General features: G+C 41.0%; 1 protein-coding gene across 2 annotated transcripts; it reads left to right on the top strand.

The window, feature by feature from the left end:
- The first annotated feature begins 130 nt into the window (after positions 1-130).
- Positions 131-18,772, top strand: eprs1 (glutamyl-prolyl-tRNA synthetase 1). 2 transcript variants are annotated; one of them, XM_083900704.1, is made up of 35 exons: positions 131-301; positions 2,156-2,240; positions 2,343-2,442; positions 2,517-2,673; positions 3,002-3,138; positions 3,403-3,497; positions 3,611-3,737; positions 3,886-4,078; positions 4,189-4,360; positions 5,202-5,435; positions 5,525-5,609; positions 6,363-6,422; positions 9,163-9,273; positions 9,400-9,536; positions 9,636-9,843; positions 9,947-10,059; positions 10,713-10,830; positions 11,153-11,326; positions 11,425-11,592; positions 11,855-12,070; positions 12,512-12,817; positions 12,931-13,161; positions 13,241-13,512; positions 15,215-15,266; positions 15,354-15,563; positions 15,660-15,732; positions 15,828-15,907; positions 16,024-16,125; positions 16,238-16,393; positions 16,483-16,680; positions 16,789-16,962; positions 17,152-17,312; positions 17,508-17,586; positions 17,674-17,738; positions 17,927-18,771. In XM_083900704.1, the coding sequence occupies exons 1-35, from the start codon at positions 259-261 to the stop codon at positions 18,075-18,077; spliced, it is 5,043 nt and encodes a 1,680-aa protein (XP_083756830.1). In that variant the 5' UTR covers positions 131-258; the 3' UTR covers positions 18,078-18,771. The 2 variants fall into 2 exon arrangements, with proteins under 2 accessions (XP_083756830.1, XP_083756831.1); XM_083900705.1 differs by lacking the exon at positions 11,855-12,070 and having other exon boundaries at positions 17,927-18,772.
- The last annotated feature ends 1,549 nt before the right edge of the window (positions 18,773-20,321 follow it).

The raw sequence follows: 20,321 nt of genomic DNA, 5'->3' as shown, positions 1-20,321 counted from the left end.
AACACAAACAACTATGCGTCTTTGATAATTGCGCCTCCTGCACAGTTGATGGCAGTGTTGCTCCTCGTGGTTGTTGGTAAGACTTCAAAAACCCTCATAGCAGCGTGTTTGGCTACTTTTGTCTCTCTCCCAGTCGTGGGCTGTCGGTGTAGACAGTTGTTGTCCCGTCCTCCTCTTCCTCAGTCTGTAGGATCTTGCTGGCTTGGTGTCCAACAGTGAGAAGGCGTCCCCAGCTGTATTAAAGAAGAACTTTACAATATGGCGTTAAACCTCATCATCAACACAAGCAATCCGCCTCTTGGTGAGTTGCAGCAGCCTGCGTTCCATGTGAGCTCCGGTGACACAGGGGCCAGGGCTAGTGAGGGGCTGCTACGTCTCAGACTGTTGTGACACTGTAATTATGGGAAAACATTTTTGTTTAATGTTTGTTTGAGTGCGTTAGTATTTTCTGGCTTAAAAAAAAAGTAGTAAGTCATTGGAACAATTACTGGAATCCCCTTGTGATCCAGCGTGCATGACGTAACAGCAATCGAAAAACAATATATATAATAAAATAAATGCATAAGATTATGTAAGTTAGTTCTATTGAAGTCAGTCTTCCACATCCCATGTCGAATGATAATTAAATATTACCACGAATTAAGGAATAGTGATGGAGTTTAGCAAAACAGCAACGCCTGAAACTTGACCTATATATGGAAACTGGTTGGACGTCGGTATGTCCATGTCGGACCAAATGGGAAGGGTTACCTTCTCAGCCAGTTTGTGTATGTTCATACCCTGAAAGCTAACGCTAGCTAGCATGCCGTCGTGGCACTTACAAATCACTACGTGGACGTAAACGTTCGCAGTGACACTCGTATACAGCAAACTCTACTAACAAGAGGCGTATACGTTCGTAATGCGAACAGGATGTGTGAACTTGTTGTCATGTTTTCTGCCAGTGAAAGCTAATTCAATGACATGTCGTGGCGGTTGATGATGAAGCAGCGCCGCGGTGCGTTGTGCGGTGAACGCTGCTGGCTGATGCAAGCTTGAAACATGGAGAGTTGGGCGGGTGCTTCCTCTTCTCCTAACTTTTCGTTTCTCTTCTGGATAGTTGTCTCCACCAAGGAGGTTATGCTGATGAAATATTCAGTAAATGTCCGCAATAGGACCAGGAACAAGTGATTAAGTTTTGGGCGTGATCCGTACGCTATCACTGCTTACAACGCGATAGCGTTATGGTCAGACAGCAGTTATCTCTGCGCTCTCCGAGTGCTTTTCTAGTTTTGTTTTCTTGACCTTTTTTTCTGAATATAAACCTCATAGTGAACTGAATGTCCGTGACGGAATACAAAAAACTCCCATGCAATTTAGCCATATTGCTGTTTGCCCCAGTCATATGATAACAACACAGCTTTATCAGAATCAGAATTCATTATTAATCCCGTTATGTCACATACATGCTCCATGACAAATTAATAAATATACAGAGAAGAAAGTGTACCAAATATTACAAAAAAATTGTAAAATACCCTAATATGTACCATATAAAAACCATTATCAATATGATAAATAAGAACATGGGTTGCAGTTCACCTCTGTACAGAATGTGCTGATATGGGAATGGGCAAAATATTGTTATGCATAGTTAATGCTGTTAAATGGAGGAGTTATGCATTTTGATGGCCACAGGCAAGAATGGTTTACTGTGTCATTCAGTGGTGCATTAATAGTTAAAGTTATAATTAGTTCCTGCTTGGCAATGCAAAGACGGACTGGGCAGAGAGGAAGTTTTCTAACTTCAGAAGATGGTAGTAATGCCACGTCGCAGAAGTACAAACATTTGACTTAAGGTTACTTAACTATGATATAGTGCTTTTGGACAGGTTGAGACAAAACCTTCAGTTTGGTCATAGTGAAACGGTATGCCGGAGGGCGCATTGAAATTACATACCTGGACCAGTTCAACAGGTTCTCCAACAGGTGAACTGTGTCCGTCATTTGGTTTATGTTTTTTTTCTTCAAATGGAGGAGCATCTTCGATAAAAGACATAACATCTTTTTGAATGTAAAGCACTTCCGTTTACTCTAGGCTGAAGCTGGTTTAAAGAAATCGACCATGTTTATGTCAACTCACAACATGCACTTACAAACACTGTCCTTTCTGCAGGGGCACTTCTGGCAGCAGAGCATGTAAAGAGCAGTGTGCCAGTGTCGGTGGAAGAAGGCAAAGACAACCGCCTTCATGTCTCTGAGTATGTGACACACTTTTTCATTTAACTTCTGAGTTTTGCATTATATCCCGTAATTACTTCCTACTACTGATGTATCAACCGTGTTCTCTGTCCCTCCCTCAGTGCGATCGAGTTCAGTGATGCCAACTCTATCAGTCGTTACTTGGCTCGAGTGGCTCCAGCTCTTGGCCTTTATGGAGCCAACATGATGGAGCAGACTGAGGTGCGTATGTGTGTATGTGTTTGAGATTTTGCTGGGGTTTGATTCTAATTTCAGATTCTGTTTGGTGTCTGCAGGTCGATCACTGGTTGGAGTTCGGCGCTCGACGTCTGTGTGGTCAGCCTGGTTTGACTGAGGCACTGGCTAATTTGGATAATGTCCTTTCCCTGCGAACTTTCCTGGTCGGACATGCTGTCACCCTCGCTGACCTCTCTGTCTGGGCCGCCTTGAAAGGTCAGTGCCATTCAGGATTTACCACTTCATATCCTTACTGGTTTAACTCTACACCTGCTTCAAGCCAAGTTCTCATTACATGTCTTTCCGAGTTGCAGGATTACTGTACATCCCAAGCTACCAAATGTTAATGAAGTGATACAAAAGTGTTACATATGCGATTTTGAACAAAATGCAAATGTGCTCATTCATATGAAACTGTCAAAGTTATTTATTACACTACTCGGTAACCTTGAAGTAGCACACAGGTGACCCCTTCTTAAGTGTGTATTTCTACAGGTAAGAGGCTGAAATGTAACTCTACAGGTTGTGCATGTTTTGTCTGCAGGTCATGAGGAATGGTCCAGCCAGGGAAATTCCTTCTCCCACATCAATCGCTGGTTCTCTTTCCTGAGCTCACAGGTTGCTTTTTCTGCTGTTAGCAGCAAATACACTGCTAAGAAACATTCAGCAAACAAATCCAATGTAAGTTGAACTTTCTTTAATAGTTTACAACATTTAGAGAACTGTGTTTGGTACTGGAAACTTATCAACAAGAAAAGAAAAACGATGACAATGAATGTGCTACACAGGAGATGGATTAAGGTATTAATTATCTGAAGAAAGTGAGGAAGGCAGCAACTGACTTAAGTGTTAAATATTTATGATTCAATTGTTAAACTGCTGTGGGTCAGATTTCCATTCACGCATTGTAATTGAATCTTGACCGCCTTTGTCTCTGTTCATCAGTCAGGTGAGAAGAAGCAGGATGTTGGAAAGTTTGTTGATTTGCCAGGAGCTGAGGTGGGCAAGGTGGTGGTCCGATTCCCTCCTGAGGCGAGTGGGTGAGTCTTGCACAGGATTTAGGGATTTTTTGATTGTTTATAATCTGTGTGTTCACGCAGTTGGAGTTTGGTTCCCTTCTTAACAGGACATTTTTTATTTTTACCATTTCTAGATACCTGCATATTGGTCATGCCAAGGCTGCTCTGCTCAACCAGCACTACCAGCTCACATTCAAAGGCCAGCTCATCATGCGTTTCGATGACACCAACCCAGATAAGGAAAAGGAGGACTTTGAGAAGGTGATGCATTACACAAATGGGAAAAGATAATTGTTTAATTTCTTACACACTTCTGTTTTAGATGTAAGAATCAGTTTTGACGTTTGTATTATTATTTAAATGAAAATAAATAAATAAAAAATCTGGTTTTCCCTATCCTTCTCTTCAGGTGATCCTGGAAGATGTTTCCATGCTTCAGATTCATCCTGACCAATTTACCTACACGAGCGACCATTTCCCCAAAATCATGGAATTTGCTGAAAAGATGCTAACTGAGGGCAAGGCCTACATCGACAACACACCACCTGAACAGATGAAGCTGGAGAGGGAGCAGCGCGCTGATTCTAAATGCAGAGATAACAGTACGCACAGAGACGGCAGCACCATTACCAGTCAAAGGGAAAACTGAAGCTTTATGATGCTAATGCCTGAGCTGTCTGTAATATGAAACCTCTTTATCTCTTCTTTGCAGCATTGGAGCAGAACATGAAGATGTGGTCCGAGATGAAAGCTGGAACAGTGTATGGTCAGACCTGTTGCATGAGGGCCAAGATTGACATGAAGTCCAACAATGGATGTATGAGAGACCCCACCCTGTACCGCTGCAAGAACCAGAGCCACCCCCGCACCGGGAAGAACTACAAGTACTGGACTTACTATTCTTAAAGTGTAAAAACGGCAGATTTATGATTTAACACCTAAGAGCCATGGTTCTCAAGTGAAGTAGTTGTTGCTCAGTATCTGAAGCATTTTCAAGGAAGTGGAGGGTGATGGAGCACCTTTGCTCTCACAGCTCCAAGTGGAAGCTTGGCCTCTCAGGACGCATTAGAGACTAGAGAAAACTGATTTTTACACTTCTCAGCACTCGTACCTCAGTTTATTTGTAGTCGCTATTTACACTGATGCCCATGTTACTTTTGTATAATGAGATCAGCACACGTGGCACTCTTCCTTTTTTATCTCTTTACAGTGTGAATGAATCCAGACATGATTCTGACATGATACTGCAAAGAATCCCACTATATGTTCCTCTTCCACCATGTTAGTCCTTTAATTAGCTCCACATTCTTCAACATTCAAACTTCAAAGTGTTCAGCTCAATTAGGACCTTGAGTCTATAAGAATTTTGGAATATTTTATACTTTCCAAAATATTAAACTTTCTTCAAAGACGGTTTCTTACTTAAATTAATTGAAACGTACTTCAGACACACAAATTGTCTATTACTTATTAGTTCCACGTACTTCGACGTAGAAACTTCATTAAAACATCAAAACATCCCTCAATTCAGCCCTTTAATGACCTCTGCAGAGTTTTCACGGTGACAGTGGAAATTAAGTTATATTTTCAGCCTATCCCTTCATACGAAGCAATCCCAATGCAATTTCTTCAAAAAATGTATATCGAGTATTTCCATTCATTGTTGGATTATTTAAACATTCTATGGGATGTCATAGTGAAAACGGTGCATGTCTTTTCCTGCAGTGTCTACCCAACATACGACTTTGCCTGCCCCATCGTGGACAGCTTGGAGGGTGTGACCCATGCTCTCAGGACCACCGAGTACCACGACCGCGACGAGCAGTTCTACTGGATAATCGAAGCGCTGGGCATCAGGAAACCTTACATCTGGGAATATGCCAGACTCAACCTCAATAACACTGTGCTTTCCAAGAGGAAGCTCACCTGGTTTGTTGACCAGGGATACGTTGATGGATGGTAGGTTCATGTAATTTCTCACTGCGTTCCCTTTCTTCTGCTCTCTTTATGTTTTTCCTTTCTTCAATGTTCTCTTTTGACTCCTCCAGGGATGATCCTCGCTTCCCCACTGTTAGAGGAGTCCTGAGGAGAGGAATGACTGTGGAGGGTCTGAAACAGTTTATAGCAGCCCAGGTACATATAACTTTAGTTGTATTCAAAATATGCAACATAGATTTATGTTTATTTTAGTTATTTTAGTTTATTTGAAGTAATTCTTACATATTCTGTTTTTTCGTGAGTAAATATATTTAGTATAATTTGAGTCTAGCACTGTTTTCAAGCACAAATTATGCTACAAAAATGTGATTTATTGACATTTCGGTGGTATTGTGACAAGAACGTCATACATGAATTCATGATCACACACGGTTCAGTTTCTTTGACAAAAAAATGAATGTTGTAAGCCTTTCTCATCTAGGAACTCTTAAAGGTGCCATATGTAAGAATGTGACCAAAAATGGTTACTACATTCAAATTCAGAATACCGAGGTCTTTTAGGTTTTGTTTTCTGACGTAATTGGCAATCCGTGGTTGCTTGGCAGCTGAGACTCTACTGACTGCAATGATTGGTAGACGGCGGTAGGTGGCGCCACATGCCAAAACAGGATTTCAAAACATAAACATGATTTGCAGTCTGCAAAAGATTTTTTTTTAATGCAAATATTTTGGCTGTACTGTTGCTGGTGAGTTCAGTTTGTTATATGGACATTTCTCTGTGACATATTAAGAGGATCTTATGGCCAGTTGCTTTAGATTTATTACATAATACACCTTTAAGTATTGGCTTAGAACATACTGTTCTGGACATCAGGATGCTGTATTCTATGCCAACAGTAAGTGACAATGTTGTATCCTTTGTGATATCCATGAAATACCTCTTTCTAGGGAGGATCGCGTTCTGTGGTGAACATGGAGTGGGACAAGATCTGGGCCTTTAATAAGAAGGTAAGTCTCATACCAAGGTGTCATTGTTTGAATCCAGTGATCAGTAATAGGTTATTTTTATTTTCATCTTGCTTGGCCAGTGAAGTTAGACAATCGAAGATAATATTTTTGAAACCTCTAAACTAAGAGACGTGATCTTAATTCTTCATCTATTTTATTATGAATCAATTAATTTACCACGTAAACATTGCCAACAAATACGTGAGGTCAGTTTTAACCACAAACTACTCAATTGGATCAGAATAAATTATGATGCATGAAAGTGCACCTAAACACTGAATGTAAGTTTCAGAGCTCGGCTGTGACTGCTGGCATGGCTTCTTTCTGCTTTGCTTCTCTAATTTCTGTACAATACATTTAATTTGCTGCCTCCTCCCCTGATCCCCCCCATTACTCCATCTCCATTCATATTGTCACTAATAACAATGAAACCACCACAAACCAACACAGCTGCTACATTTCATACCCCACAGTTTGTATACATATTGTGTCATCACTCGTTTCCATCTGTGTTGACGTTAGTGTTGCTTGTGTCGTATGTCCTCGCTGGCTCTTGCTGCTTCATCCCCGAGTCAGGTAGAAGGTGTAAACCTGATGAGTGAGATCCAGTAGGTTTTATCCTCCTCATGTCAAACGAGTGTTACTTGAGATTTATGTTATGGCTGATTGTGGACTCTGATGATTCTCCAGAAAATCATGGTTGCGTTTGGTTAGAGATAGAGGAACTAACATCTGCTTCAGTTTTTGAAGAAGCCTCCTGTGCATGTTTAACTAACTCTCTCCTCCCAGCCAAGTTTCATTCCCTTTCACATCCACTTGATTGCATTTAAGGTGTTAGTGGGACAGTAGATGAGGGCAATTAAATTTGTTCATTTTGGATGGTCCAATATTAAGGCAGTTTAAGGAACACAGACCTGGAAAACCATGATATACATGGTTGATGTGTGACTGGATCAACCTTTCATTGTTGATGGGCCAAGCTAACCTTGGACAATGTGAATTTATACCGTATGTAGTGTTTATATGTATGCTTTTAAATTTCAATGGGAGAACAACCCACTGGTTTTAAATGAAGAGTAAAGGGCAAAAAAGTGCGAGTATGAGAAGCATAATGGAATGATGAATAGAAACTGTCAGTCCATTCTGTGTAATTGTGTCTCTACCTTTATCCTCCTTCTCTTCCTCCTTCCTTTTATATCTGACATTGAACAGCATCTCACTCTTCTGTTTCCAAGCTGCCAATTAGCTGTCTAAAGGTACTCCTCCTCCACCACCTCCTCCTACTCCTCCTCTTCGTCTTTGTCTTTCTCATTTTCACCCATTCCTTCTTGGCTTTGGTCATGGCTGGTTTATCTGAAAATCTGCCTGTAGCCTTCACTATTTTACCAGCCCAACAGATATTTAAAACAGCAGATAGTATGACTGTACTGTAAATAGGAAGTGGTTTCTAAAAGATGAGTCACTTGTTAAAGACAAAGACGAGAGGCATAAGAGCAGAAGAGTTGTGAATCTCTACTAGCTATCTAATTCATTTGTCTTTGTGTAGGACACTGAAGAAAAATCCAGAATAATAATGTAAGGCTTTTTTATAAACTGGGTAACAGAGGCCCGCGCCCTCTTACGTGCTCCCTTGCCATCAGTGTTGTCCTCATACTTTTTATATACTTCTTTCCCAAGTAAAAAAGCCTAAATGTGCTTCGGAAAATAGTTTTGGGTTTGAGACAGCATCTTTGTTTTGGGCCCCAGTACTGACCTTATGTCATGGCAGAATAGTTGATATTTGATAGAAACATGAATTGATGGATGATTGTTGTGTTAAGTTGGTGTTGCTAAAGTTCTGCAGTTTGGGGGTCAAAAACAGTCTTCAAAACCTCTGTATAATTCACATCCCTCTTCTCATCTTATACCCTTTTAATATTTAACCATTAATGATATATTTCTTCTGCTGACCGCTTACAAAGAATGGTTATAATGTTTGAAATCATTGGGCCAAAACCAAAATCCAAACGCTCTTGATGGGGAACTCTGGTCCTCACTCTTCATGCCTTCCTTTTCCATCTCTGCACTCCCCTCCTTCCTGAGACTCCATTGCAGCTTTTTGAGCCAGCAGCTGAGAATTATAATGTCGACATTCACTTCAATTTAATTTATAGTGTACAACATTTATGTTAATGAAGTGTTTCACAGTTAATTGTCCTAAATCACTGCCACAGGCTGCAGGTGTGAATGAAGTATAATATCAAATGTAGAACCATATCTTTCAATGTGATGCTCCAAGATGATGATTTGGCAGCATCCACCTGTTGAACATAGTGGTCTGGTATAATATGAACAACATTGTGATGAAACTATCTGTTAAGTGCAAATCATTCATGCTTCTGGCAAGCTGGCTGGTAAAATAGTGGAAAAGGATGGAGGCTGAATAAGCAGCTGAACAAAGGCTTGTTATCCCACCTGCAAACAGACATGAATTACCCATGTAATCAGATTTTTCTTTCTCCACTTGCCTGTCTTGTTGGGGTATTTTTTTCTGTTTTGAATTAGCCCGTCTCATTTGTTTCAGCCTTTTGCCTTTTCATGAATTTATTTGTGGTCATCTCATAAAGTATCAGTCGTCTTATTTTACTGACCTGTTTTTTCTCTGTTTTTTTATGTCTGTGCATATGTGTATGTTTGTGTGTGTGTGTGTGTGTGTGTGTGTGTGTGTGTGTGTGTGTGTGTGTGTGTGTGTGTATATTAGGTTATTGATCCAGTTGCGCCCAGATACACGGCTCTGTCTGCCTCCTATTCTGTTCCTGTCTCTATCCCAGAGGCTGTAGAGGAAATGAAACAAGTAGCGAAACACCCCAAGGTTAGTCATCTCTTTCCTCCTTCAATATTATGTTTGATTCAAATAACCATTGTACTAGTTTTAGATATTTTATGTCAAATGCCATAAGAATATTGCGAAAAATCATAAATTTTTGTGTTCCTCCAGAACACCGAGGTGGGCATGAAGGACGTTTGGTATGGACCACGAGTTTTCATTGAAGGTGCAGATGCTGAGACCTTGTCTGAGGGCGAGTTGGTCACTTTCATCAACTGGGGCAACCTCGTCATCACCAAGATCAACAAGTACGTGTGATCAAGTCTATGTAGTCTATGATCTATGTAGTTGTTGACAATCGTTAATTCTGTCGTGTTAAACTTTATGATACACTTTTCACCACTCAGAGGGGCTGACGGTAAGGTCGTTTCAATGGCGGCTCGTCTCAACCTGGACAACAAGGACTTTAAGAAGACAACAAAGATCACGTGGCTTGCCGACACTAACAGTGCCCCGCTCCTGCACACCATTTGCATCAACTACCAGCCTCTCATCACCAAAGCTGTCATCACCAAAGATGATGACTTCAAAGAATTCATCAATAAAAACAGCAAGGTCTGTGTACATTCACACTTTTCCTAAAATATATGCCATCAAGTCTGACTTTTACTATGGTTAAAAATTAAATTTTCTATTTTTCACTACCTCATTCTTTCAGTTGGAGGAGAAGATGCTGGGAGATCCCTGTCTGAAGAACCTGAAGAAAGGTGATGTCATTCAGCTCCAGAGACGAGGCTTCTACATCTGTGACCAGCCCTATGAGCCTGTCAGGTGAGGAGGAGGAGTCCATTTGTAACCCCGTTCAGACTCGTTATAACATCGCTTTCTAGTGATCCGGTCACACCTAAGTAAAGATCTAATTTGCTGAGAAAAACAACATTTGGAGGAGGTTTAGGGACACAAGTGGCCACGTCACTAAGCATGCATGAATGCAATTTGTCCTCAGGACACACAAGAGACTATTTGGCTGACAGTCTCTGGCCTGCTGATATCACAGTGAACTGAATGTTTTCACTTATTAGGATCCAGTGATTCATTTGTTGCCAGTGCCACAATAGGAACACTGATCATCACATGATTTCTTTTTTTTAATGGTTAAATCCCATTTCATGTTGCAGCAGTGTGAGTAGAGCTTTGAATTACTTTTAGACGCACCGATTCTCGCACAAATCAGTACCAGCAGACAAATCCTCCGATCAGGCATGATGTCGTGTTTTATTTATTTATATATATATATATATATATATGATATATAAGATCAGTGCAGAAGAAACTATTACAAGTGGACACAGGACACTCAAAATGTCTATTAATACTTGTTTTGAGCAGTTTTATTTTCTCTCGAGACCAAGAATAAACAAACACATTTGAATCTGCTCACATATGCTGTTGTTTCTGTGTCTAACTGTGGTGAACATATGTAGTCCTAACAGCTGTAAGGAGAGTCCCTGTGTCCTTCTCTACATCCCTGATGGTCACACCAAGGAGATGCCGACTGCTGGGTCCAAGGACAAGGGCAAGAGCCAGACCACTAGCAACACAGTGAGTGTGTTTTGAAGAAAACCCCAATTTGGTTATAAATCAATGGTCAACAGTCTTCATTTGTAATGCTAACTTACTTTGAAAACCTTGCATTGACAAGTGCTTTGAACTAAACTATCTTTACAAATCACATATTTAAACCTTTTGTTACTTATTACTGCAATTGTGATGCCAGACACGAGGAAATTGTTTTAAAAAAAATTACAGATTCGAATGCGTCTCTGTGTTTTCAATGTCTCTATAAAGCACATTGAATCTAATTTGTTTATCGAAATTGCTTCATCAATAAAATAAAATTGCCTTGGTTTGCCTCTCATCATAGACTGCAGCTCCCACCAAGGCTGCATCAACTGCTGCCGCAGTGCCTGCCTCAGCTTCAGGCGGTGACCTGTTCTCCAGCATTGTTGCTCAGGGTGAAGCTGTCCGCCAGCTGAAGACTGCCAAAGCCCCAAAAGATGAAGTGGACAAAGCAGTTCAGCTACTTCTTTCTTTGAAGGTGCTTTGGCTTTAAGTAAAACAGAATTAAACTACATATACATACACTTGCTATTAATCATCTTAATGATTTTCCATATTGTTTCTCTGTTTTTGTAGACCCAGTTTAAGGAGAAGACTGGTATGGACTATAAGCCAGGCATGGCCCCTCCTGCCTCAGCTGCTCCTGCACACACAACTCCAGTCAACACCAGTACCTGTCTTTTCACCCGTGTTGCTCAGCAGGGTGACCTGGTCAGGAAACTGAAGGCTGAGCAGGCACCAAAGGTAATTAGTCATTTGGCCAGTCATGACCAACCCTTTGTCCATTTAACTGCCCCTGCATTCACAGTTCATGTCCACGTCGGTCTTCAATCATCCCCCGTCTGCCAATTCGTTTGTCCATTGATGGATATCGAGTCATTTATCCCATCATTTTCCGTGGTCGCAAGCATTTGTCAAGTAAATTATCGTGCCCCCGTGCCATTTGCATGTCACATGCATATTCGTAATGACTTGCAACAACAAGTTGGTTTGTTGATGATACCAGGACCATATTGATGTAGCGGTGAAGACGCTCCTTGGCCTAAAAGCAGAGTTTAAGAAACTGACCGGTCAGGAGTACAAACCAGGGATGACCCCAACCACCATCGCCTTCCATGCTGCTTCCCCTGCCACCAACTCGTCCTCTTCTTCGGGCATTTATGAACGTGTGGCACAACAGGGGGAGGTCGTCAGGAAATTAAAGTCTGAGAAAGCTCCTAAGGTATCCATAAGCAGCATGGCAGTGAGAAGAGAACTGTGCTCATTAAACCCCATGGCATACAGAATATAAGATTAGATTATCGGTGTGATTAGTCATTGATTATCACATAATTAGTAGCTCATTATTCTAAACACAAATATTCATCTACAAATTTCTTGTTTTTGAGAAACGGCTTGAGCTGAAATGTGTAGACTATGAATCAAATGAACAACAAAGTTGATGTATTAATAAATGAACAATGACAAATCGATTGATATAGTAAAAAAGTTATTATAGTAATTTATAGGAAATGTAGTGTTATATTATGTGTTTATTGTAGGACGAAAACTTTTTCTTACAAATATTTTATGCATTTGATTTTTACAACAGTGTTCAACCATTGCAGGATTATGAAAAACTGCTGTGTACTAACAGTATCATTCATTCCTTTTTTTTCTCTAGGACCAGGTGGATGAAGCAGTGAAACAGCTGCTTGCTGCAAAGGCAGAGTATAAACAGGTCACAGGTCAGGACTACAAGCCTGGAGCTGCTCCAGTCCAGAAAACCACCACCCCTGCTCCAGTCCAGAAAACGGCCACCGCTGCTCCAGTCCAGAAAATGGCCACCGCTGCTCCAGTCCAGAAAACGGCCACCGCTGCTACAGTCCAGAGCAGCCCCAGCTCTGCCCCTGCTGCCACCAACCTCTATGAGAAGGTTGCAGAACAGGGAGAGGTGGTGAGGAAACTGAAGACTGGAAAAGCCCCAAAGGTGGGGCTTCTGATTTTTCCCCTACCTTGAGACTGTTTGTAGTGTTGAATAGTTGTGCTCATTTTTACTGCTGCTTTGATAATGTGGTTCCCTTCATGCTGACCATTCATCAGGATCAGGTAGACGTTGCAGTGAAGGAGCTTTTGGCTCTAAAGGCAGAGTTCAAACAGCAGACTGGACAGGATTACAAACCAGGTCTACAAGCCCCAGCTACCCCTGCCCCTGCCCAATCCAGCCCTCCAACAATCCAGTCCAGTTCTCCTCCACAGGCCCAGGAGCTGTTCTCCCAGGTGGCCCAGCAGGGGGAGCTGGTGAGAAAGTTAAAGTCTGAGAAGGCTCCCAAGGTAAGGCACCAGTCACAGTTAAGAATACAATACAGCTTTTAGTTGAGAGGGAGAAAAAAACAACTTGTTCTTATTTCAGGATAAGGTGGATGAAGCAGTCAAGACTCTGCTGGAACTGAAGACCAAATACAAGTCTCTTACCGGAGAGGACTACAAACCAGTAGCTGCTGCTGGAGCCACTGGTGGAGAGGACAAAAACCGCAAGGAGAAGGAGAACAAGTCTGAGAAACAGGGAGGAGGAGGAGCAGGAGGAGCTAAGAAGGGTAAAGGAGAGAAAGGTGGTCAGGGCAAGGAGTCGTCAGGAGGAGCTGGAGGCTCAGGAGATGGGCAGGGATCCAAGAAACAAACACGGTGAGAGACTGGACGGAAGTGAAAAGAGAAATCTAGAAGTAAACCCAGACATTCTTTACTGAAGACAGAATTACGTTTGGAAAAATGTTATTATGCTATTTACAAAGACCATTCACGTAAAAAAGAATATATATATATATTGAGGAGCAAATTATTGTTTTACTTTTTGCATCTCAACTTTTTATCTAGAACTTTTTTCAGTCTCCATGAGTGCAGCTGTTACCTGTCCCATTGATTTCTTAAATTGTGAACCCCAAATTTAACACTTAAATTTTTAGAGTTATTTCAGGAAATACTTGGGCATAAATTGACTAGTATGTTCAGAATGAGTCAATAAAAAGTCTTCATGCCGACTTGTTTTTAATTGTGTGTTCAGACTAAATGCAAAACAAGTTCACACCTTACATACAGTTTTGGCTGGACAGTTGTAGAAGAAAATATGGAAGGAGGAAAAAGTATGGGCTAACTCAAACTGGAATTGAGCCATGTATACATGAATACATAATTTCTATGCTTTTGAGTTGGAATACGTAACTTGGAAGGACAGTACTTGTGGAATTCTTGGTAGAATCTGGAGAACCTTTTTGCCTTTTTTTTTCTTTTTCTTTTTTAAATGCTGGACTCGGCATAAAGGTTGGGTCAATGTTCACGAAGTGCAAACTTAAATTCAGTGTTATTCAACTGCTACTCTTTGCTACTTGGATACTGAAGCCGGATCATCTGTAAGAACGACTCTAAGCTGCTGTAGATAAATAACTGAAGAACATTTTTATAATCCATTTGGTGAGTCTAAATGGTTGTTGTGCGTTTGTTATGCTTGTCTGGTGTGTGCCGTCAGCCTTGGGTTTAAAGTTTGATTGCTCGCACTGCACCACTGCTTATTTCTAGAATTTTAGCTATTTTCTAGTTATGGGGACGTTGTGACTTTAGACCAAAAACATTTTGTACAAGCATTCCACAGAAGATGAATCCCACGTTTTCTGTCGAATGCACAAGGTTTACCTTTTTTTTTCTCTCTTTTAGTGAAATGTCTTCAGTTTTATTAGATGTATTACGACCTTTGGTAGGAATATTCATGGTTTTTCTAAGGATGAATTGTTATCGTTAACTGACTTTTACGTAAATGCCACCAGCAGGTCAAAATTTCACTTTATGGTGAAACGGCTACAAACCATGGAGATTCTGGCCTGCATGCTAAACTAAGATTGTGAAAACACTGAACATCATACTTGCTTAGCATTAGTATGTGAGCATGTACAAACCCCCTGTCTGAGCTGCTAGCATGGCTAAAAATTCACTTACAGTGAATGGAGACAATAGTTCCCTTTTGACTTTGAGTATCTGTCAAACTGTTTTTTTCATGTAAGATGCAAAAAGTACATAAATAATTTGTTCCTCAGATCAGAACAGAAGAATAAAGATGCTATTGTTCCATTTCATTGTTTGGTCAGTTAGCACCAGGAAAACGGTTTACTGGCTGTGCATGGCTGGTTAGCTTTGGAGTGACTGTTAGTTGTTTTAAACAATGTAGTGTAGCTACAACTGAACATATGTATGTAAATTTACATGTGCAGTACTCAATCAGTTCTGTCCTTTAGTGCAATTTCTATAAAATGCTAAAATATTTGTAGGATATTAATTCTGTAAAACAGTATGTTTGAAATGAGTTTTTAATTTTTCTTATCGGTCTTTCTTTTGTCAGATTGGGATTGGAGGCCAAGAAAGAGGAGAACTTGGCTGACTGGTACTCTCAGGTGAGTTTAGTAAATGTATCTGATTTTCTACTCCTTGATGATGATGACGATTATTCAACCAATGTATTGTTGCTGTTCCTCATTAAGGTCATCACTAAAGCAGAGATGATCGAGTATTATGATGTTAGCGGCTGCTATGTGCTGCGGCCCTGGGCCTTCTCCATCTGGGAGTCGATTAAGGAGTTCTTTGACCGGGAAATAAAGAAACTGGGTGTGGAGAACTGCTACTTCCCCATGTTCGTTTCTCAGGCTGCTCTTGAGAAGGAGAAGTCCCACATTGCTGACTTTGCCCCAGAGGTAAACATGGGAGGAAATAATAATTGCAATATGAGATTTTTTTTTTATAATTGTACTGAAACACTAGCAATAATCTATTAATGTCTGTCCTGTCAGGTTGCCTGGGTAACTCGGTCAGGAAAAACCGAGCTAGCAGAGCCCATTGCCGTCAGACCCACCAGTGAGACAGGTGAGCAATGTTGTTGTACTGGATTTCATGAAGCTGTAAGTGAAGACTTGCTGTTCTGTGGTGTTGGCATGAACCTCTGTCTTTGTTTACTTCAGCAATGTACCCAGCTTATGCAAAATGGGTCCAGTCACACAGAGACCTGCCAATCAGACTCAACCAGTGGTGTAACGTTGTGGTCAGTGTCCATATTTTTATCACTTCACCATTGTACTTATTTTTTTATGGGTTGGTGATAAAAGGCACTACAGCTGCTGGTTATATCCTTCCTCACTCTGCTCTTCCTCCCTATAGAGGTGGGAGTTCAAACACCCCCAGCCCTTCCTGAGGACACGTGAGTTTCTGTGGCAGGAGGGACATTCAGCGTTTGCCACCAAAGAGGAGGCAGCTGAAGAGGTAACAGACCCCCAAGCATTGTTATCGTGCAATGTTGTCGTCGACTACAGTACATGCAGCACTTCTACTGTATAAAGGGTGATTATTTATTGTTTTGTTTGTGTGTAAACAGGTGCTTCAGATCCTGGAACTGTACGCCAAGGTATATGAAGAACTGATGGCGATACCCGTGGTAAAAGGGAGGAAGACGGAGAAGGAGAAGTTTGCAGGTGGAGACTACACCACCACCGTGGAGGCATTCATCTCTGCCAGCGGCCGAGCCATTCAGGTATTTGTAAATTTCACATCTAACCCATAATACGGTAATATTTTTAAGGAAAGTCATCTCACTGTTGTCATTTCCTTGTGCTTCCTCAGGGTGCTACATCCCACCATCTTGGCCAGAACTTCTCTAAGATGTTTGAGATCGTATTTGAGGATCCGAAAAGGCCAGGCGAGAAGGAGTATGCTTACCAAAACTCCTGGGGACTCACAACCAGGACCATCGGCGTCCTCGCCATGGTCCACGGTGACAATATGGGACTCGTGCTTCCTCCCAGGGTCGCCTGCCTACAGGTAGATTCTCTCACTCATTCTCACACATGGACATAATAATGCAATAGATAAACACGAGTGCATACAGGAAAATATTTACATTCCTAAAACTTGTCTATTCTTTTTCAGGTTGTCATAATCCCATGTGGAATCACAGCCTCCCTACCAGAGGAGGAGAAGGCAACGCTGTTGGACAAGTGTTCCAAATACCTGAGCAGGTTGCAGCAGGCTGGCATCAGGGTGAAGTGTGACCTCAGAGATAACTATTCTCCAGGATGGAAGTTCAACCACTGGGAGCTCAAGGTCATTATCACCATGACAGCATGAATAATTGATATTATAACTTGACAGATGTGATAGTAAGCACATTTTAAGCTGCAGACCAACAGTATAAACGAAAAAATGTCACATTTGAACAAATGGTTGCATATTAAACACATAAAGGCCACACCATGATATAAAAATGTAATTTCACACTTGTCTGTTGTCCAGGGAGTTCCAATCCGTGTGGAAGTCGGCCCTAAAGACATGAAGCAGTGTCAGTTTGTTGCAGTGCGCAGAGACACGGGCGCAAAAATGACCGTTCCAGAGGCAGAGGCGGAGACTAAGTTGGCCACCATGTTGGAGGACATTCAGAACTTCCTGTTCAACAAGTGAGATACAGCACCACAAGTCAGAATACTCACCAGACACTGGATTTTTCTGACAAAGTAGTTGAAGATCAGCTACTCACTTGTGTTCCTGTCACTTCTCCCTACATCGTATTGATTGTATTGTATTGCTATAAGACTAATGTGATCATCAGTAGATATCGCTGCTATTAACAACAAAACCTTTGTTTTTGTCAGAGCTTCAGATGATTTGCAGAAACACATGGTGGCAGCAGACACGATGGAAGAGTTCCAGAAAGAACTGGACCAGGGCAAAGTGAGTTAACATAACCTACACATTGAGCAACATGTTCTAGTTTGTCCTCACCCGACAGTAAATTACCGTTGTCGTTTTTTTCTATAGGTTGTTCAAATCCCATTCTGTGGAGAAATTCCCTGTGAGGATTCCATCAAGAAAATTACTACAAAGTAAGTCTAATGTCTCGCCCTGAATATGTGTGCAGCTCAGACAATAGCAATGTGTATTTCAGTTTCTTTACAAGAAAGTAGGAAAATGTAAACCACTGCAATCAAAGAGCCTTGTTTCTTTATTGTGCTACCATAGTTTATCCCTTTATCCCGACCAGCTTAGATTTATGTGCTCTTGTTTTTATCAGGGACCAGGACCAGGAGCCTGGAGCTCCATCCATGGGAGCGAAGAGCCTCTGTATCCCCTTCTCTCCCCTGAGGAAGCTGCAACCTGATCAGGTGTGCGCCAACTGCAAGAAGCCTGCCCAGTTTTACACCATGTTTGGACGCAGCTACTAACAAAAAAAAAATCATCATGATCATTAATAAAGGGGGATGAACATCATAGTTTAAAAGGGCTATCTGTCTGTTCTCTTATTAAGCTCCTGTGGGCATCCAGGTCACAGTGTATGAGGGTGACTGGTTTGCTGGATGTGTAATCATCTCTTGTTTTCTTTAATAATGTATTAATATTACAGTGCGTCTGGAAAAAAGGAGGTGAACGTTTCCCTCAAACTCTTTAAAGATCATGTCTTGAGGAACATTGACTATCATGCGAAAAATAATGTTTGTCATATAATGGTGGAGTGGAACTAAGTATGTTACTGCTGGATTAGGAAATCCGTATACACTTAATTTCTATTGTCCCTATTCAAAATTTTATATTTAGCAATATTTTCATTGAAAATGTCCTGTCATGACATGAATTGAGTGGGTTTAAAGCCTTAAGAAAATCTGGCAACAACAACCCTCATTGTCGGTCCTTTGTCATCCGTCCCACCTCTCACAGTCAAGTTCTCTCAGGAACTCTGCAGGTATTCCTCTCACTGCTTTGTTTGTATAACTAGAAACATGGTTTGTGGCTTAATGCAAACGTCTACCAGAGCCACGTGATGTGCAGTTGTGAGGAGCTACGTACTGTATATGTTTAATAACCGGTAATGTAGCCTGTCTCTGTCTCTTCTCTCCAATGAAAGAACACAACTTGTCTGTAATGATAAACAGATTTTCATAGCATACTGTCTGTGTTGTTTTTTTTATTATTGTTATTATTTATCTGTAGGTAATTTAATATAAAAGGAAAAATGGAAATATCAGCTCAGCCATTGACATCTTTAGCCTATTTATGTATGGTGTGTTTTACACACACACACATACGGTCTTCAACTGTGAAAGCCCATTTCGGCACAGCATTTCTTTCTACTTTTGTGTGTGTTTTCCGTTCCATTGTTCCAAGCCTTATCTTTCCACTGTCACATTCTCCTCATAACAAGCATGCAGTTATATATTGCATACAGTATAATCTTTACACAAAGACAAATAAAGGCCTTATTTTTTTTTTTTTTTTAAAGAAAGCATGTTAAGAGCTAAGCTGATGAGCACTTCATGCTCCTGCTGATCTTGTGTTGTATTAAAACCCTGAAGAAAGGGGGGAAATAGACAAATTATTTCTCTATTTACTTGCAAGATAAGGGTGTGGTTTGACACAATGGGAAGCTGAGTGGCCTTGGCGCAGGTTTGTGCATTAAGTTAATTTAAAGCAGCCACCAAAGACAAACCATGGAGTTATTTAATTTCAAACTGGTTAGGGACTATGAATGAAATTGAAATCAACTGCAATTAAAACTAGAGATAGCACTCCGAATCCACAAACCTCTGCCAAGGATGCTCAGTTTCCCCCAACGTCAACGCACTTCCCTCTCTCACAAGATTAACAATTGTTTTAAAAGAAATCTGCCTGGATCATCACCAAAATCTAATCATTTCCTAATTACATCCTCAGAAATGACATGCTGTTTAAAACCAAACAAACAAACATGGATAAAAACATAATCTCCTTGACAGAAAAATAATTGTAATACCTAAAAGAACAATAGGCTCGAACCTGAGCTAAAGCTGCAAACAAGCATTGTTTGGGCCCATGCAGCTGCCGTGCTGCCAGCAGGTGGCACTATACTCTTGACTTAGTTGACTTCCTATTGAGTTAAGGCCATGGTCCCAGTGAACTTTTTTGTTCATCTTGGGCTGAGACATGTTTCTACCAAGTTCGTGAAAATTGGTGCCACTTAGTTTCAGTTTTGTCCTACCGTGTTTCACCTTTGGGGGCGCCACTGATCCATTTTGTGCAACTTTTACGCATTCCCCTTATTTTATAAAATATTTTTCGGCAGTTCAGATTTGCGTTACGGTTAGTGCCTCAAAAATGCGATCCTTTCAGAAGAAAAAATGAAATGTCAAGAATTCCAATAGGTCTTTGTGTTTGGGCCATAATAATAAAAACAAAAACGATGTGAGGGAAAACTCACTGGATGATGCTTTTACCCACAACAGTCCAGAATAAATAAGAAGGCACTTGACTGCATTTAGGTCGTCCAGAACTCTGCTGTAAGGCTTTTAACTGGACCTCAAAAAAGGGCGCTAACTTTGAGAGCATTGAATGGTCAAACTCCTCCTTACATCTCTGACCTGCTACAGCTTCACACCCTGGCTCGCAGTGTGAGGTCAGCAGGTCAGATGTTGCTTTAAGACGCAAGGTGAACCTTT

Source organism: Microchirus variegatus (genome assembly GCF_963457635.1).
Source record: "Microchirus variegatus genome assembly, chromosome: 14".
Classification (NCBI taxonomy): Eukaryota; Metazoa; Chordata; class Actinopteri; order Pleuronectiformes; family Soleidae; genus Microchirus; species Microchirus variegatus.
The sequence above is the reverse complement of the archived record's forward strand: the minus strand, read 5'-3'. Positions and strand labels throughout refer to the sequence as shown.